The sequence below is a fragment of the Calidris pugnax genome, unplaced genomic scaffold (assembly GCF_001431845.1).
Source record: "Calidris pugnax isolate Ruff unplaced genomic scaffold, ASM143184v1 scaffold55, whole genome shotgun sequence".
Lineage (NCBI taxonomy): Eukaryota > Metazoa > Chordata > Aves > Charadriiformes > Scolopacidae > Calidris > Calidris pugnax.
The window spans coordinates 2,013,906-2,032,186 of record NW_015090832.1 but is presented as its reverse complement, the minus strand read 5'-3'; the positions used below and the strand labels follow the sequence as shown (position 1 = coordinate 2,032,186).

General features: G+C 45.1%; 1 protein-coding gene across 7 annotated transcripts in view; it reads right to left on the bottom strand.

The window, feature by feature from the left end:
- Positions 1-18,281, bottom strand: part of ARHGAP40 (Rho GTPase activating protein 40) — a 42,992-nt gene that overhangs the window by 16,667 nt on the left and 8,044 nt on the right. For 3 of the 7 annotated variants that reach the window (XR_001411930.1, XR_001411931.1, XR_001411932.1), the window contains exon 2: positions 1,114-1,316. Coding sequence is in view for 1 of the 7 variants with exons in the window: in XM_014941212.1 (XP_014796698.1) it covers positions 1,114-1,316; positions 11,788-11,885 (301 nt within the window). In the remaining 6 variants the exon portion in view is untranslated. Of the gene's footprint in view, positions 1-1,113; positions 1,317-6,698; positions 6,791-11,787; positions 12,169-18,281 lie in introns of those variants that run through there. The other 4 variants (XR_001411928.1, XM_014941212.1, XR_001411929.1 and 1 more) reach the window with 3 other exon arrangements.

The following is an 18,281-nucleotide window of genomic DNA, read 5'->3' as shown; positions in this document are numbered from 1 at the left end:
TCCAGAGTCTCCTTCCTGGTGCACTCATTTTCTGAGTCACTTTTGCATCTCAGAGTTTTAAAAACCAAACTGACATCCTTTATGCAAGGACACTAACAGCAGACCTTAATGTTTACCATGCCTTGCCTACTATGGCAGACACAGATGATATCTTCCCACCTTGCTCTCCAGAGCCCCCTCTTTGCTAATTATCCTACCCAAGCACGGCAGCACACTGGACTTTCACTCAGACATTTCCTCATTACACACACAGTTCCTTCTCAACATCAGCCTGTAGGTTGTACAGGCTGCAAACCCAACTGTTCAAGAGGATGTTCCTCCCAACTAAATCATGTTCTTCAACACGGACCCAGAAAATCCACAATCCCGATCTGTGGGATGGCTGGGTGCTTATCACCGTTTGTCATCCCTCCAGCACCCCAGGGTGTTGTGCCTCCCATGTCAAGAGGCAATTGGCTCAGGTCCCAGTCATTCCAGAATACTGGATAACATCAGTGCTACAGGAAGTCCATCAGAAACAGCCCTTGCACATGAAGCTGTCTTCTAAAGAAATAGAAAGCTATCTTCTAAAGAAAGAGAAAAAAAAATAATAAAAGGAGGTATATAAGAAAAACCTTTTGTGGATGGACTCAAGTCATTCTGGAGGTTTCTTATGGTTTCTTGAATAGTGAATTTGAGGGGGTAAAAATCTGCCTTCCACAAACGCAGCTCATAAAAGTCACTATGATGAAGTCTCAGAATCAGCTACACAAACAAGCCTCCCAAAACACTGCCAGCTATCACAGTGTGTTTACTGTACAGCCACTGCATGGGGAGCAAGAACCCCCACATTTGGTGGGGGCTGTTTAAAAAAATCTGGAGCCTTGAAAATATTCCTGACAGACCTTTAGAATCAGCTTTGTTTCAGAAGCTGAAACCAGGCCAGGCCAGCACTCCCCTTCTGCAGGGCATTATCCAACACTCAGTTTTAAAAAAATAAAAATATATCTCTCTGATTTGACCAGTAATATCCTAATCATATCCCAACGTGCCTCTAAATCATTTAGGTGCATAAGCAAATTTTCTAAGATGTGCATCCTCCTCCCCTCACTCCCAACATTTTTGGCAACCTACCCTCTTGTGTTTTGACATCTGCAAGGCTGCATTCCTCTTGCTCGGCTTCAGCGCTCTGTTTAATGTTCTCTACTTCCAGCCAAAAACTGTCCATTGACAAGTTGTCCAAAGACTCTACCCTGGAATTCGTGCCCTCTGACACCGGGGATGCCAAAGGACTCTTCGGAGGAAGCTGGCTCATTTTGCAAAGGCAATTTCTGGTACTGAGAGAGGAAGAGATAAGGAGAGAGAGATTAAGCTACACGTATTCACACACAGCATTCACAATAGAGCAGTCTTCATTGATTAATGACTGTAATAAAAGCCAAACAGAGGTAAGTGCTAGACTTCCTTTGGTTAGTGTTTAGCAATAACAGACAAGGTTGGGATCAAATCCCCTAGCGCAGGGGAAAGCCTGCTGTCCAAACACGCGAGAGGACACAACACCAACACAAGTTTTCCGATGTTGTCTTTCCAGTGACCTCCAAGACACCACCTACCGCTCCCACACTTGCTTCCAAGACTGCCTTGCAAATTTGCATGGATACCCTCTACATTTACGGAAAACCGAGATGTTCCAAGCTTGGTGCACAGGTTCTCTGACTGTCTGGCATGTACTGTAAGCCCAACAGGTCCCAGCCACAGCAGACTGAACCCCGTAGCCTTGTCCTCCACATGTGAAAATCAGCACAGCTCCGTCTCCTGCACTTCAGCTCATGCAGTAAACAACTCAGATGTTTGAGGCCCTCTTTTCCTGCCCAGACCAGATTTTTCAGCTGTGAAACAGCACAAGTGTCCTGGGAAACCCAAACATACAGAATTTTCTTACCACCCTGCTGATTAATTCATGGGCAGCTGAAATCCCAGACTGGCCTCGTTCAAGCTTTCAACCTCTCTGCAGAAAATTGAGAGGTTCTCATCAGTTCAGAAAATTATGCCTCTCCTAAAATGAATTTTAATTTTCTTCAAAGGGTTACAAGTCATTTAAACCTTGCTGTATATCTTTTTCAAAGACTTAAAAAAATTGGGATAAGTGGAACCTACTTATAAAAACACCTCAATGGCTCAACTTATGAATACAAAATTAAAGAGATTGCACACTATGCTAACTCTGGATGGTTTGAAAACCACCTGTGAGCAGCCACCACCACCTCCACACACACACCATAGTCTCCTTCTAGTTTCACGACAAAAAAAGTCGATTGAGTTTTATGCCTTGAAAACCATGACAACAAAACACCCACAAAAAAAAGCAATTTAGCCTCCTAACTCTAGTAGGACTGAGAAAGTTATAGATGGCAAAATATCTGGAAAGTTTTAGTTCTTTCCATTCCGGAAAGCCATTATTAGCAGTTCTGGCACTAACTTGCTTCTGTTATAAGAAGCGTTTTAAGTAATAAAGACCTAAACTTGAAGATTTAATAACTCAGAGGCATATATTGTAGGATATTCTGCACTTCTATTTAGACCATGCATGCATACTATGCTCATACCTTTTTCTAACACACATATAGGCAGCCCTTCTCTTCTAAAGATCAGAACTAAAGTAATAACCATCATTCCAGGAACACCTGGAGCCAGCAACAGAATTGAGAATAAGGATAAGAAGGTTTTTGTTTGTTTCAAAGGAACACAAAAGTTAAAGATTGAAAAGAGCTATTAGGCCACCCGGCCCACTTCTGACAAGTGCAGAGGCGATCTGCTTGTTTAGTGCCCATCCCAACCTTCCCCACAGTCTCCTTTCCTACACTCCTGGATATCCAAATAACAGGCTTCCAGCTGAGGTGCCACTTCATAACCTGGTACAGCACTTAAATAATCAATCTAAGATTTTTTAAAGAAATACTTATTTATTTAAACTTCATAATTCACATCCATCTCTCTAAGTTCTACTACAACTACCATCTCAAAGCATTATTTCTCCTTTCAACTTTATACCTATATCTTTACCCGTTAAGAGTTAAACATTTACATTGCATCACGTTAACTCTTCATCTTTAGTACTCCTCTCCATTTTCTCACATTTGCTGACAGCGTTCTTGTTAAAGGATTAGATTTAAACAAAGCCACCTTGCTAGCATCAAAAAGACTGTTTTAACTCCTTGTCATGATACCTCGCTAGAATTCTATTACATGCCAGTCAATAGAAATCATCACTTGCAACATGACACTAGAATGAGGGTTTTAGATTATCTTGAGGGACTTGGTTTTGGCCATGTCAGTGCACCAACTTGCACTAAAGAGCAGTCTCCCAACACACAACACTACACAGGCCGAGGAACCATCTTACAGGCTCTCCTAATTGCTCTACTAAAGGCACTCGACAGACACACAACTATTCTCCTTGCCCTAACTTACTGCCCAATACTACTGGGGGATGTAGGTTATACAGCTCAAAGCACCTCTGAAATGTACCTTTACTCCATGTTCAGCCTAGTGTAGAGCAGGCTCATCCAGCATCCCAGAAATCTGTGGATTCACACCAAAGCAGCACCTATATCCAGGTTGCAGATCCAGCAGAACCTACCCTAGACCCGAGCAGCAGCTTGCACCCAGCAGACGCGCTCTGCGGCAAGCCTGTGTCACACATGGCTATGACAATCCCTTCCCCACGCCTGCCACAGGCCTGATGGGAAAAAACCAACATTTTAAGCCAATGTAAATACAGTCTGCAGCTCTTTCCAAAGGGTGACTCTTGAATTAGATGTTCTGCGTGACCTACCCTACCCAGATACTAGATCCTAATGCAAGTTTTAGTCCAGGAGATGCTATGACCAAGTGGAGTGATACTTATCGAAAGCATTACAGCAGACTCCTGGTGTACATCTAAAAAGGGTCGTAACATCCTTACAGCCCAGACTTCAGGCTATAGCCTTGCCAGCAGTTATTTTTGATCTACCAGCACCTTCAATCCATACGAAGACATCATAGTACTGGTGCAAGGATATAGTTTTGCTAGACAATAGCGAACAGCTGTACCCCTATCCCACTTCAACTTGTGCTTCTGCACCACCCCAAGTTATTCTGCTTCCTTCCAGAGCTGGAAATACAGATGATCTAGCAGTGCTTGCACCAAAAAAGCCCCACCACCAGTCACACTATATGCCTACTCTAGCAGAGCCATATTTGACCTACTTGTGCATCAAACAGCCCAAAAGCCATCCTAACTTCTTTTCTCAAGAACCTCACAGGCTGATGCACTAAACCCTGTTTCACCGAGGTGCAGGATGCTAATGTCTCATAGCAGTTCTACACAGCAGCACCAGCAAGATCCAAAGCTCCACAAGTCCCAACCTACTGCTGTTTTTCCTGTGTCACAGGAAAATACCAAAGTCAGGCCTTAAAATTTAGAAAAAAAAATTATTTTCTGGTCTAAATACTTCTGGTTTTCCCTTGAACGCGCTGCACAGTGCTTCAAAAACCTGGTTAACCAGGTGGAAGGTTAATTTTAGATTCAGTGCACCTAAGAGATTGTTCTTCCTCATTGCATTCCCAAGTCAACAGAGGGCAATCTGTGACGTACAAACATAGCAACAGTTTAGATTGAAAGAGTAGATTGTTGGCTTAAAATGTTAATCACTCAGTTGCAACTGGACAAAGAGGAGGCGGAATAATCAAGTTCACTCTGTTCCACCATCAACGTAGCAAAGACGTAACAAAGACTATAAAGTTTTAAAAATTAACTCAACAAAAAGCAAACTTGCAGAAGGATCTCATTAAGGACAACCATAAAGGAATGATGCTGTGGAAAGACTGACCATCCTAATGCAACCTTCTCCTCTTAAGAGCACAGTCAGTTTTAGTGGGGCTTGAGGTTCATTCAGCTGACTCCCCTAACACCTTCAATCTAACACCGACTCAACGTTAATAGCAGACTTAGGAGAAATCAGACCTAATATGGTTCATTTCCCTACCATTTCTTCTACAAACCCTCTTCACATAGAGCACTGCTAGCCCTGAGCAAGATCTGCACCCTGCATAGCGCTGAGTGCTGGTGGCCCACAGGTCCTGGGCTAGAATGTCAAGTCTTAGAGTAGCTTTTGATCTGTTCCTAGATACTGTCAACAAACAGCAAATATACTGCAAACACACAAGCAACTCCTGGCCCTCCTGAATATCAAAATAAAATAAACACTGTTGCTATGCATGTGCTCGTTCCAGGCTCGAATCACTCCCATCAGAGAGCTTCTCAATGGATCTCTAGCTGCCTAGACTACTTCACGGCTTGCTCAACATCCTTCCCTCATTGAAATACCTCTCCAGCAAATGAATAAATAAAGAGGTTTCTTCTTAAGCATTTCCAACAGAACAGGGGGTGACAAGTGTAAGCCAAGAAAATCAAATTCTTTCAATACTGTTTCCAGAAAAACTAAGATGAGAAAAAGGCAACAAGAACAGGGGAATTAAGCTATACAAGGCATTCCTTTCACACACAAGCACCTAGTTTTAAAAGACATTTCCAAATATCTGGAACAAGCACAAAGGCACACATGAAACAAAGAAACAGATGGAAGGAGTTGGAGTTAACCTCAGGAGCAAGTTAGAAGCAGCACACCAAGTTACAGCATTATAGCAATTCAGACTGCTAGCATGAAACACAAGCTCTTTTGAAAGGAAAAAAAAAAGTGAGAAATTATTCTATCAACTGGTCACAGTATTTTGACAGATAAAGATGCCGAGAGAACAAAAATATGTTAGCGCCACAACGTATGCACATCTTACCAGCTTTCAACCTTCTTCAAGGTCAAAAACAATTGACGGGTACAAAAGCACAAGATTAAGAGAAACAAATTAAAGCCCCTGCAGAAAAAAAAAAAAGGCACACTTCACTTTGCTTCCAAGTTCCTATCCTGAGCAAGCAGCTTAAACTCAAGTGAAGAACCAAGTAGGTCATTCTGAAGAAAAAGAATCACCTCAAGCTCAGGCTACCACAGTTCATAACATGACAGGTTTTCTTGTTTAAAATCATTTAGTAGGGCAAAGGCATCCAGAAACAACAGATAAAAGTATTTGAAAAGCTGGAGAAAATCTTGAAGCAGCAAGTCATATATCTATAGCTGTATTTATATAAAATACAGATAATTTTCCTCACTGAACTGTTGGAAGCTTAAACCTCAGTCTTTCAAAGATACCAATGTTTATAAGAGCAACTCCTTGTATGAAAGGAGGCAATCTACTTTTCAGAATTCTAGATGAAATATTTGTAATCAGCTATTTTATTCAGACACAGAGAATTACACAAAGCTCCATTCCCACCACAGATAGCAAATTTATCCTTTGGATATCCAAGGAGATGCCTTGTGGACACAAGCTCCACAACTTTTCTACCACAGGTCTAAATCAAAAGCAAGCTTTACTGCAAATCTTTGAAGCCCAGCTTTGTTACTCTTACAATCCTCCAAATTTTGTACACAAAGCGCAGACACCACAGGCTACCAATTCCCTCCTCCCTCCTCCCCACAACAAGCAGCAGAAGAGCAATCCTGAAGTTTACTCTTAGGAGAAAATGAAAAGCACATGGCTGGTTCAAATTCCTTGCACCAGACCGTAAAAGCAAAGACAGACTAATTACCAAATTACTGTGGCAGCGATGAACAGTAACTTACCCGATACACTCTTACCATGCTTTACTTTCCCTGGCCTAACTAAACGAAAGCAACTGAAGAGGCAGAATTAAAGCAATCTTAGAAGCTGGCTGCGCTGCTGACATACGCCTTTGCGTATTTCTAACCATAGGGGATTTGCTCCCACACCTAGTAGTTTCGCTGAGAGCATCCCTTACACGAAGTCGCAGTGCCTCTAGCCCAGGCTGTTTTATATAGCTCCTCTGCCAACCACCACTTATGTTCACATTAAGGCATTTTATCAAGGACTTTGCGCCCATGGGACAGCACACTTGAAGGTCTGCCTCTCCAGCACCAGCAAGAATAGCTCAGATGTCACTACTACAATTTGCTAATAAGATTATAGCTTGTTTTCAGTAACACAGCAATCAGTTCATCAAGATCTTCCATTATGCAAGCAGCTCGGGGAGCAGCGTCATTTCGGGTTGTTTTGAAGAAGCCTGTTCTGCAAGTGATAAAGAGGACGTGCCGGGATAGCTCTGCGTGCGTGGAGTATTTCATACCAGACCCAGCTTTCCCTCACCCCAACAACAACAAGGCACTCCCCAGTTCCTGCCCTGGCATCCCCAGTGATACCAGAAAGACGAAACAGCGATCCTTTGCCCAGTGCTATGTGGAATGAAAGACTTGAATCCTGGAGCTTGTGCGTAACACGCTGCTTTAGCTTAGCACCTCCACAGCTTTCTGTGCTGAACCTGAACTCCAGAGGTTATCTCCACCACAGCACTGGGAATCCTGGGCTGCCTAGGGAAGAGTGTGGCCAGTAGGTGTAGGGAGGTCATTCTGTCCCCTCTGCTCTGCACTGGGGAGGCCACAACTGGGATTCTGCATCCAGTTCTGGGCTCCCCAGTTCTAGAGAGACAGGGAACTGCTGGAGAGAGTCCAGCAAAGGGCAACAAAGATGATGGAGGGATTGGAGCATGTCCATTACGAGGGAAGGCTCAAAGAGCTGGGACTCTTTAGCCTGGAGAAGAGAAGGCTGAGGGGAGACCTTATCTACGTTTACAAGTCTCTAAAGGGTGGGTTGAAGGAGGAGGGAGCCGGACTCTTTTCAGTGGTTCCCAGTGACAGGACAAGGGGCAACAGGCACAAGCTGGAACATGGGAAGTTCCATTCAAATATGAGGAAGAACTTCTTTCTGGTGAGGGTGCCAGAGCCCTGGAACAGGCTGCCCAGGGAGGGTGTGGAGTCCCCTTCTCTGGAGATCTTCAAGCCCCACCTGGATGCAGCTCTGAGTGATGTGCTCTGGGCAACCCTGCTTTGGCAGGGGAGTTGGGCTGGATGATCTCTAGAGGTCCATTCCAACTCTGACAATTCTGTGATTCCATGAAATAAAACACAGGTTGTAACTTACCTGACAATAAGTGTTTCTACCAAAATATTTAAGGGCAAAGAAACTCCATCTCAACATCTGGGTCTCGGGCCTTCATCGGGAGCAGACTTGTCTCCACTCTGTCTGGTAAGGGTCTAAACAAGCAAGCTAAGGAATAGCGAAATTTGCCTGTAATTACAGATCTGCCTGGAGGTGTCTGAGACCGAAACTCAGAGCAGAACAAACACCAGATTGATAAACCCATGCAGATACAGCCAAATTAAAAATATTCAAAGTCATTTTTAATTTAGTCTATTAGCTGGGTGTCTGTCCCATCACGCTAGAGTTTGTTTTGGCCTCAGAAGACATAACCCATGCTCTCTGTACATGTTTTTTGTTTCACTGTAAGGTCACTGCAGATGAGCTCGTTGTTCACTTTCCCTGCGTTAAGACGTTAAGCCAAACAGGAAAGGCCTTTCATTGACACGGAAATCCGGCCCCGAGAAAGGGGTACCTGGCCAAAACAAAGCTTTAGGAGTACTGTGATCTTTAAGGCAATTGTGAATTGATAAAGCCTGATCTGCCGGATGATTATAGGAGAATCTTTAATTAAAAGGTGACATTCTCATCCCGGTTTCCGTCTTCACACACTGAAGCCATGCTCATCTAAACACACAAGCAGCTTTGTCCCTTCGAGAGCCACAAAGACCCAGTCTGCCACTCAAGTTCCACCTATCAGCATGACACCAGGATGACAAGCCCCCCCGACCAGCCAGAACAGGGTGGCAAGCCCCACAGACCAGTGGCACTGGCTACAGAGAGGAGCTCCCACATCCTTGTCCTTACCCATCACCCCATCTCCAGCACAGATGTTGCCCCGGGCTCCCTCCAGCTGCTGCGAGGCTGAGCCTGTGCACGGGATTCCCACAAAGTGGCTGGCACAGACTCACTGCCCTTCGGTGACTTGGCTGTCACAGCCCTATAGCACACACGCCAGGGATCTTACCGAGGCCAGAATGAGTCAATACCTTCCAGTTACTGAGCACATCCTCAAAACATGCTACCGTTACATCAGACAGGACACCCTTACTTTATTTCCACCACCGCTGTGACTTTAGGCAAGATGCTCAACCTCCACACACCCAGCTTAGGGACAAAGAGGGCGAGGGACCACATGGCTTTCTGAGGAACGACTGTTAAGTGTGTTTGAATCCTCTATAAAAAGAGTGTGAACTTATTTTTTTGTGTGATCATTCATCAATGCAAAGGCTTTTTATAAAAGCGTAGTAAATATTTGTCCCACAACTTCTTGAACATTAAACTTGGACTAAATCAGGATGGTAGAACTCATGTCTTCCCGTAGCCCATTCTACCAGCTGTAGCTAGATCACAGCAGAGAATGAGTAATTGTAAGTTGTTGCTCAGATGGTAAATATTTGTCCCACAACTTCTTGAACATTAAACTTGGACTAAATCAGGATGGTAGAACTCATGTCTTCCCGTAGCCCATTCTACCAGCTGTAGCTAGATCACAGCAGAGAATGAGTAATTGTAAGTTGTTGCTCAGATGCATGGGAACAGGCAAGAGACTCTGCAGAGGTCACCAGAGTCACCTGGTGGCCAGCACAAAGGAAGGAGGGGTTGAGACATGTGCTGGAATCCAGCTATGCTTCACGCATGAGAGGTTTAGGGATGCAGGAAGACGAGAAGGACAGTCATAAGCTCCTTGCTTGTATTTCCCAGGTGAGAGTTATTACACATAAGACAAAATGCTTGGCAATTACATTGCCATGAAAAGCCTCCCCTTGGTTGAGATTTGTAATTAATTCTGTAACTAAGAACTGGAGTGCTGCCTGTGAGCCCAGAGCCACCAACACCAGCCACCCCATGCTTTACAACCCCAAGAGGAGGAGGAGGAAGATGAAGGGAGAGCTGGCTCAGCAATGGCTTTGTCTCAGCAGTGCTTTGGAGGCACGACACCCCCAGCGCTGGGTAATCCGGTAGGTGTCTTAATGGGAACCAACGAGCATCCCACAGTTACTGCTTCAAAAATAAACAGTCATTACTGTCAATTAATTAGAAAACCAGGATGGCTGGTGTATCATTGCCTTATTGTATAGGCATGTTTTAGATCAATCCTAGCAGAGAGGCTGTTACACATATACCTATGGGACGCGTTTCACCTGCTGGTGGGCCCAGAATGAACCGATGTGAATTGCCACTTGTTAGGAGTTAAGTGTTTTGGTCAAAGTTAGTGAGCAGATTTGGGGTTCATGCTGTAGCACCTCTTCAGACCTGGCCAGAGGTGTTCTGGCATCAGTACAGACACTGGAGCTCAACTAACTTGTTTGGCAAAAAACATAAGTTGTTACTGAATATTTTGATTTTTATCAAAGAACCTCCACAATACTCAAGGCGCCAGTCTAGTGCTCTTAGACATGGGTAATTTTAAAGTAATTTACCATATTATTCCTGTATCATTCTCCCTAAGATTAATTAATTTTTTTTTTAATATCCCAAATTTTGCCTGCAATCCTTTAGAGACTTCCTTTCTCAATTCTACATACAAGGTCAAGCAGACTAGGAAAAATGAGAACTCAGACAGCAACATGAAAGCATGAGTTTTGGTTAGAAATAAAATCACTGTGAATTCTCGCAAAACCAACAGGTTTTGATTACTGAAGCAGGGAGACATTCTGAAACTTGCTGCAAACTTCTAGGCTGAAGTCTTAAGTCATTTAATATTCTTTAAGCAAACAAACAGTACAGTGTTTGTCAAGCAAAGCAGTTCAATGTTTAGTTGTATCCTTTAGAATGTGCGCATTGCGCAATATTTATAAATATGCAGTTCTTACCTTCATACAGTTCTACAAATCACTGAACAGCCCTCAACCCCCTCAAGGCTGCCAGGGCAGTGTTACCGCTAAATCACAAGGAAACACACAGTCTGCATTTTAGCCCCCCCGGCTAGGGACACATCGCCACCCCAACTCTCTCCCCCCTAGGTCCCACCTCCACAGATTGTTGCACTCAATTATAGAGTTCATAAGTCTTAAGTCATTTAATATTCTTTAAGCAAACAAACAGTACTGTGTTTGTCAAGCAAAGCAGTTCAATGTTTAGTTGTATCCTTTAGAATGTGCGCATTGCGCAATATTTATAAATATGCAGTTCTTACCTTCATACAGTTCTACAAATCACTGAACAGCCCTCACCCCCCCCCAGGCTGCCGGGGCAGTGTTACCACTAAATCACAAGGAAACACACAGTCTGCATTTTAGCCCCCCCAGCTAGGCACGCATCGCCACCCCAACTCTCTCCCCCCTAGGTCCCACCTCCACAGATTGTTGCACTCAATTATAGAGTTTATAGAGAATCACAGAATCATTCAGGTTGGAAGAGACCCTTGGGATCATCGAGTCCAACCATCTACCCTACATGTTGCAATACATTCCAGAGATAGCCCTGTCTTCACGCTCTGCCCTGGCCCCCTTGTTCAGGGACAAGACCTGGAGTGCTCAATTAGCTCCTGCCTGAGACAGCTTTCTTCGGTGCCCTCCAAAAAGTGGGTTTTAATAGGTTTCATTTGAAGATCAAGGCAGTCAAAGCACAGTTTGAAAGAGCATATTACAGCCTGCTCACCTCCAGAAATTTCCCTTGTTTCTACCTCTCCTGCCCCAGGTACTGCCCTACCCCTACGCCCTGCCTTTGGGAGGGAGGGAGGAAAGCAGCCATCGCCCCGTACCCCGCGCTCTGTACCTGCTGAGGCTGGCTGGTCGGGCAGGCGCCAGCGCCACCCGGGGCCTGGGCATCCCAATTCTGGTGGCCCCAGAGCCACACACGCCACGCTTGTCCATGGTCCAGACGGGGAAGAGAGCGGCAGTCAGTCCATCCGTGCCCCTCTGCTGCTGGGCCCGATAAGGACGAGCGGCTCCTCGTCACCCACGGGGTGCCAGCGGGGTGGCCGTCAGCATCCTCTCCTCCCTCCCCACATCCATCCACCCGCCCGGGCGGAGCGAGCAGGAGTCACAGCAAATCCACCTCAGCCTTCAAGGCAGCGGTGCCCGAGGCCCAGCCGCCCACGCTGGGGACACAGGCGTGTCACAGCCCCCGGCCAGCACCCAGCCTTCAGAGTGACCAGACAGACACCAGCAAGGAGTTATTTCCAAGCCTGGGCTGAAGCTAAAGCTTGCTAAATATTAACTTGAGCCTCAGCCGCCTGAAAAAGTTAACTCCCCCGAGCAGCACTGGGAGGGAGGAGTCAAACAGAATATTTGCTCCTCAAAACTGCGCTTCTCTGAAGTAAGAAGAGCACGAAGTATCTGCCTGGGGACTCAGGGAGGGCAGCAAGCAACACAAGCGCTTATTAAAAAAGCAAATTCAGCATTTACTGCCATAGTTGAGCTGTGAGTAAATCCCAGCTGGATGGAAGACGCTGGTGTTGAAAGCGCAGCGTAACCCCGTAACACCCACAGAGGCTGTTTTGCAAGATCCAGAGCCGCCTTTAAAAATCTCAGCAACAAACAACACACGAGCGAGCGAAGAGTTAAAGCAATGAAATGTCTGTCTCCCTGCCACCCTGACAGGTTTTGTTCTTTCCTTGTTATTCTCTCCACCAAACCTCCTGTCACGGTGTTTCTGTAACTTCCCTTTCCTCTAACATTTACTATTCATAATCCTCAAGTTAAAGGGACAAACAAGGCGTTTATGTAAAGTTTCCTTAATGAAGACACACAAAGCTTCTCCAGTACAGGTGACAACCCTGCTCCTTGTTTCCAATACTCCCAGTAAGACTGGATCTATGGCTCAGGCTGCTTTGCCTGCAACAGCTTAAAGGGCAGCAGCAGCTATCTTAGGGGCAATCCCTCGTAAAAGCACGCAGAAGCTGTCTCACTTTGGTTCCTTACTCATGAATACAGCTGTTTTTCCAGCCACTGCTTCAGTCCAGCCGCTTTCACCCCACCTTGTGAACACGCAGCCGATTTGTCACAGGAGGAACAGTGCCCAAATTCCTCCACTCTCCCCTGCACAGAGCAGGATTAGCCCAAAACAACCTGCAGGCAGAGCCCTGGCTGCATCCAAGAGAGATCCCCTATTAACACCCTCTGGAGTATGTTAAATGACATCGGTTTTCCGTGGTTTAGGCACAACCCCGGCCCAGCTTCAGGCCCCCAGGGAGGCAGAAGGAGGGTAATTTGGTCTGGGACTCTTGCAACTCCCCACACTAAGTATGCAAAAATAGTCATGGGATGTTCTTCCTCCCTTCCCTCTTTCTGCTTACCCAAAATTCTTGCAAAATTTCCCCCCAAAGTTTAGGCCACCGTGCTAAAGGTGGGTCATTCTCCAGGTACTGAAGGTGCCCAAGGGAAAGCTCTTGTGTACAGCTGGAGTTAGAGCTGGCTTCCCCGGCTCACCCCTGTTTCCAACAGACTCACAGGCTTCGCACGTACATTGTGTGTTACATTTCTTATTTAGCTTATTCATTACAAGTGGTTCTAATAAGAATTGTAAGGAATCAAATTCAAATCTCAGTTATCCATACAGCTTCTCCTCCATCAGCTCTGAACCAAGAAAATCACAGAATCTACCAGTCTGAGAGAATCTCAGCTTGTGAAATTCAGTTATAATAAAAGCCCATCTGTGTGCCGCAGCTTTTACAACAGCACTGAATCATTCACAGGCAGCATATTATTAAAAAACACATGCAATAACAAAGACCTTAGCAATGTGCAAAAAGTAAATCAAAGCAATTCTGATGCTTCTATGCTGGTACAAGGGCAGTGGTTGCCACATAGCTACCTTGGACAGAAGGGTACACCACCGTATGTGGCCACACAAACTGCCCAGGGTTTAAGACACGGGAGGGAGAGGAAGGAGGAGACAACATCAAAAACATCTATGTGAGGAGATGTGGCTGCTCTAAGCTTCACTGTTTTTACAAACTCAGGAAAGCATTATTTCTCCCCAAGGAATGCCCAGCCTTTCCAAAAGGCTTCTCACCAAGTGCTCTGTGCCCCGAAAAAAGTGGTTGGGGTTCAGGCCATTCCTTCTCCTGTACACAAAAGCACATCTAAGCTGCCAGTACTACAAGTAGGTGGGCACAACAGCACACAACTACATTTCTTTTATCCCTCAACTGTGTTCCTTGTTATTTAATTTCTTTTAATAAGTTCAGCCAACTGCTTTTGGACCAGCAGATTTTCAGACAGACAGGCTGCCAGTCCCTTGTACAAGCAAGCTTCATCATTGCAGGTTTCTCATGCAGCAGTGATAATTCAGCCAGGCTTGTTGCACAACTGAGGCAAATTTAAAGTATACAGAATGAAAACAGAATTCTTTTACAGCACATTCAGCTTTGATTACTCATAGAAAGCAGTACACGAGCATTACTGAAAGTTTCAGATCTCTGTGGATAATAACAGCTGCACTACCATCTACAGCCTTTCACATATTCACTCCTGTCTGGACTTCGATTATTCATGGCGTTTGAAAGGAATAATCAGCAAGTTTATTTCCTAGCTTGTGCAAAAAAAGAGGTGGAGGAATAGGACATGAATGCAGCTGAGTCTGCATTTTCTGACAGAGCGAATCAAGATAAATACTCCAACTCAGTTTCAAGCTCTCCAGTACATTTCATGCTTCAGAACAGTCTTTCTAGCATCATCAGAGATGAGCCAAGCTCACTGGGACGAGATCATCTGGATCACAGGAGCTGAATCCTACTCAAATATGGAGACAAAGAGACATACCAATGCTCTCAGCAGCCAATTAGTTCAAATGAATCAGTGGTACAGACCCAGCTTTCGTGCATGAGCTATTTTTGAAGGCATCTACACATCCTGCCAAACTGACACAACTTGGCTCACTCAGTAAACCTGATTTTTTTTCAGAACCAAATAGGAGGGGGGGAAAACATTGAACGTGCTATTGGATAATTGGGAATCTCAGCTGGGCAAAGTGCGTGCAGGCCGGAGACCTAAATACTCCAGAAATCCTCTGCCAGACCGCAGGGACCCTGCCGGCCTGGGGAGATCTGCCTCTGAGCACTGCCTGGCAGAGCTCAGCAGTGGTGCCTTCAGGTCAGCTTGAACACAGTGTTCATGAGCTGCATCGCAAGACCTTATGGCAGCATTACATTTTTCAGTCATCACAAAAAGTAATTTGTTACCATGAAAATGAAATGCAAGTGGAAGACACTGCAATGTGAAGTAGAGTGGAAAAACCGGACCGTAGCTGAAATCCCTAACACGCAATTCTTTTTTCTCCAACAGGTTTATTTTTACAGACTTATGTAATGTTAGGAAAGTCTGAAAATAATTTATCCCCCCTCCACCCCATCACATATCAAGAAAATCCTCAAGTAGTGCTACCTATCCTTCATGTGGACCCATTAAGATTAAGAGATTATTACAGTTTCTGGAGTCACTGAGGCGGTGAGATTATCCAAGCCCCAGCTTGTTCCCAGGCTGCCAGGGAGTAGCACCCAGGCTGTGGCCCGGGGCGAAGCACTGAGCTGCACTCACAGCTGGGGAACCAGCTCCCAGCTCCCAGCCCCACAACACCCGCTGGCTCGGCTCTGCCCTGGCCCAGGAGAGATCCAACAAGCATCTCTCAACTCAACAGCTGCCAAGAAACAGCCACAGCAACACTCGGATCCTGCTTCTGCTCGTGACTTTACCTCATGAGATGAGACCTGATTTGTCATGCTACTGGGAGAGGTACAGGCATACCCACGGGAGCTGGGTATCATCCCAATGCAAGTAGAGAGGTCAGCATCACCTTCCCCAACTGCCCAGCTTCCTCCCTCACTTAGGGCAGCTCAGACCCAACAATAATGGTAAGACCCCCCCCTTACTGTAAAACCCAACCTGCTCGCAGCCACAAGCTGTATGTCAGAGCACATAAGCTGCTTTACTGCACCCAAGACTTGTGACAAAGAGAGGATTAGGACTTCAAGCAGCGGACAAACAGCGAGAACAGATGCTTCCTAAGCTAAGATTGTTTTCATGCAGATGGCTATTAATCATTTAAGAAAAAAAAAAACACGGGGCAAAGAAGGAAGTGCTGGTATCTGGTGGGATGCGATGCTGTAGTAGAGCAGGACCAGACAGCTGGCAGTCAAGCCAGAGCCACTTCACGGTGTTACCAGCAGCAGCTCTGAGCAGAGATCTCCACCAGACACGGGCCAATGGTTGGGTACATTCCTGCCTCCAGCTGCCCACTCCAGTTTATAATGTCATGGCTTGAAGGAGCAAAGGAGGAGGGGAAAAAAAAAGAAATAAAAAAATCACACACTCTTTAGACACAGATGTATATTTAGATAAGTGAACTGCAAAGTTGCTTAAACCTAATTACTACTGTAAATGTAATTTAAACCACCAAAACATTTCCACTGCTCAAGGAAGAGCTGTAACAATGGGAGGAAGCGCTAAGACACAGCAGCTATTCTTAATGCACAAAAACACTTATTCTGATGAATAACCAAGACTTACTAATTTAAATTGAGTATGTTTCTGCCTCCTGGGCATTTTCAGACTGTATAAAATTAGAAATCTTAGTGGGTTTCTGAGGATGACCTGGTTTACCTCCCTATTCAAACATACGCCTGACATGACCGGGTGCTGTGCTGCGCAAAAACCGTATCTTTCCTGCTGGACACTGAAGGCAGAAAGAAGCGACAGGCAGCAGATTAATAACCACCAAGCTGCTTGTTCACTTCCTTCAAACACAGGCACCTATTATCCCTGCAACCAGCTGCCAATGCTAGACATCACTTCTAAGGTGTGATGGAAGAGAGGCAGATGGGACGGAGGATCAGCAGCCAGGTCCCTCTCCGGCTGCAATGAGTAACCACCACCTCACGCCAGCCCAGCCATGTCTGTTGAGCTCACAGGGGACTGGAGTCCACGCTGCAGAAGAAGAATAAGCAGGAGCTCAAATTCCCAAGTTCATACCCCAGCCCACTCCACCAACCTCATTTTGATTTTTGCAAGTTGAATTTTCTGTTCCCTTCCGGGAAACGGATGGGGCAACAGAGCTACAAATAGAAAGAGTGACAGAAACGGACTTCTCTTACTCTGCTGCCCCAGTTCCCAGCCCAAAGATGTGATAGATTAGGTTGTCATCTTGTTTATTTCCTGCACTATAATCACAAGCAGCGGGATGGGCTCCATGGGCTGAACTCACCATGAGTCAGTGCGTTTTCAGGCATCCCATAGGAGTTACTGCCCAAAGAATGCCAAACATCCACTCCTGAAAGAACAGGAGTCATGCACGTGGCATGGCCCCACCATCACGGTGGGAGCAAATGGTTCAGAGCTACCAAGGTTATGAGACAGCCAAACAATAGCTACTGATAGCTTGGCTCAGATAAGGTAGAGTTTAGAAAGGATGTTAAGACAAAAGGAGGAGAAAAATGGGAGTGACCTGATCATAGCTACACAACTAAGCTAGTTATTAAGATTAAAAGTGAAACACCTAAAGACCAGAGATTGCATTAAGTACAAATGTAGTTTTCAAAGCTATGTCCTGTTTAGGGTTGGGGGTTTTTTTGATAGACTTTAGTATCTTATAGTTTTAAAAATCTCTCCAGAATTTTTTTATATTGGGTCAGACTAGCTGAAACTACCTCAGAGATTAAGCTGGAATGCCCTCTGTGTTATTGAAGCTCGCCTTATTGAACAGCTGAAACTACCTCAGAGATTAAGCTGGAACGCCCTCTGTGTTATTGAAGCTCATCTTATTGAAGCTCGTCTTATTGAATGACTACAATAAAGACTAAATCCACTTACCTAAATGCTCCAAAGTCAAGACCCAGAGAAAAATACTCACCAAATAGGTTCCCACACATTGTCCCTACACACGTGGATATAAGGCATTTACTTGGGAATGAAAAGCCACTGAGCTCATTTGTGGGTAGGACACCCATCAGCCTCTCAGTAGGAGAACAGAACGAAACCCCACTCTCAAAGGGAGCAGCATTTTTACAGATCCCAATTGCTCAATCAATTATTTCCAAAATAAAAAGAAAATTTAATACAGCCTAGTAGCAGAAGTTCTTTTCTAGCTGTCAGGCAATAGTAAGTGCCAATTATTCCACTCCTAAGTAACAGTTGTGCTTGTACTCAGAAGTGCTATCACTTATCCTAACAGGCTTCTGTTCTACTTTGTCATCTCTTTAGCTGTAACAGGTCCACCAGGAAGAATCCAAACTTCTCTGTGTGAGGAGAGAGTACAAGTGGCCCATAAGTTAT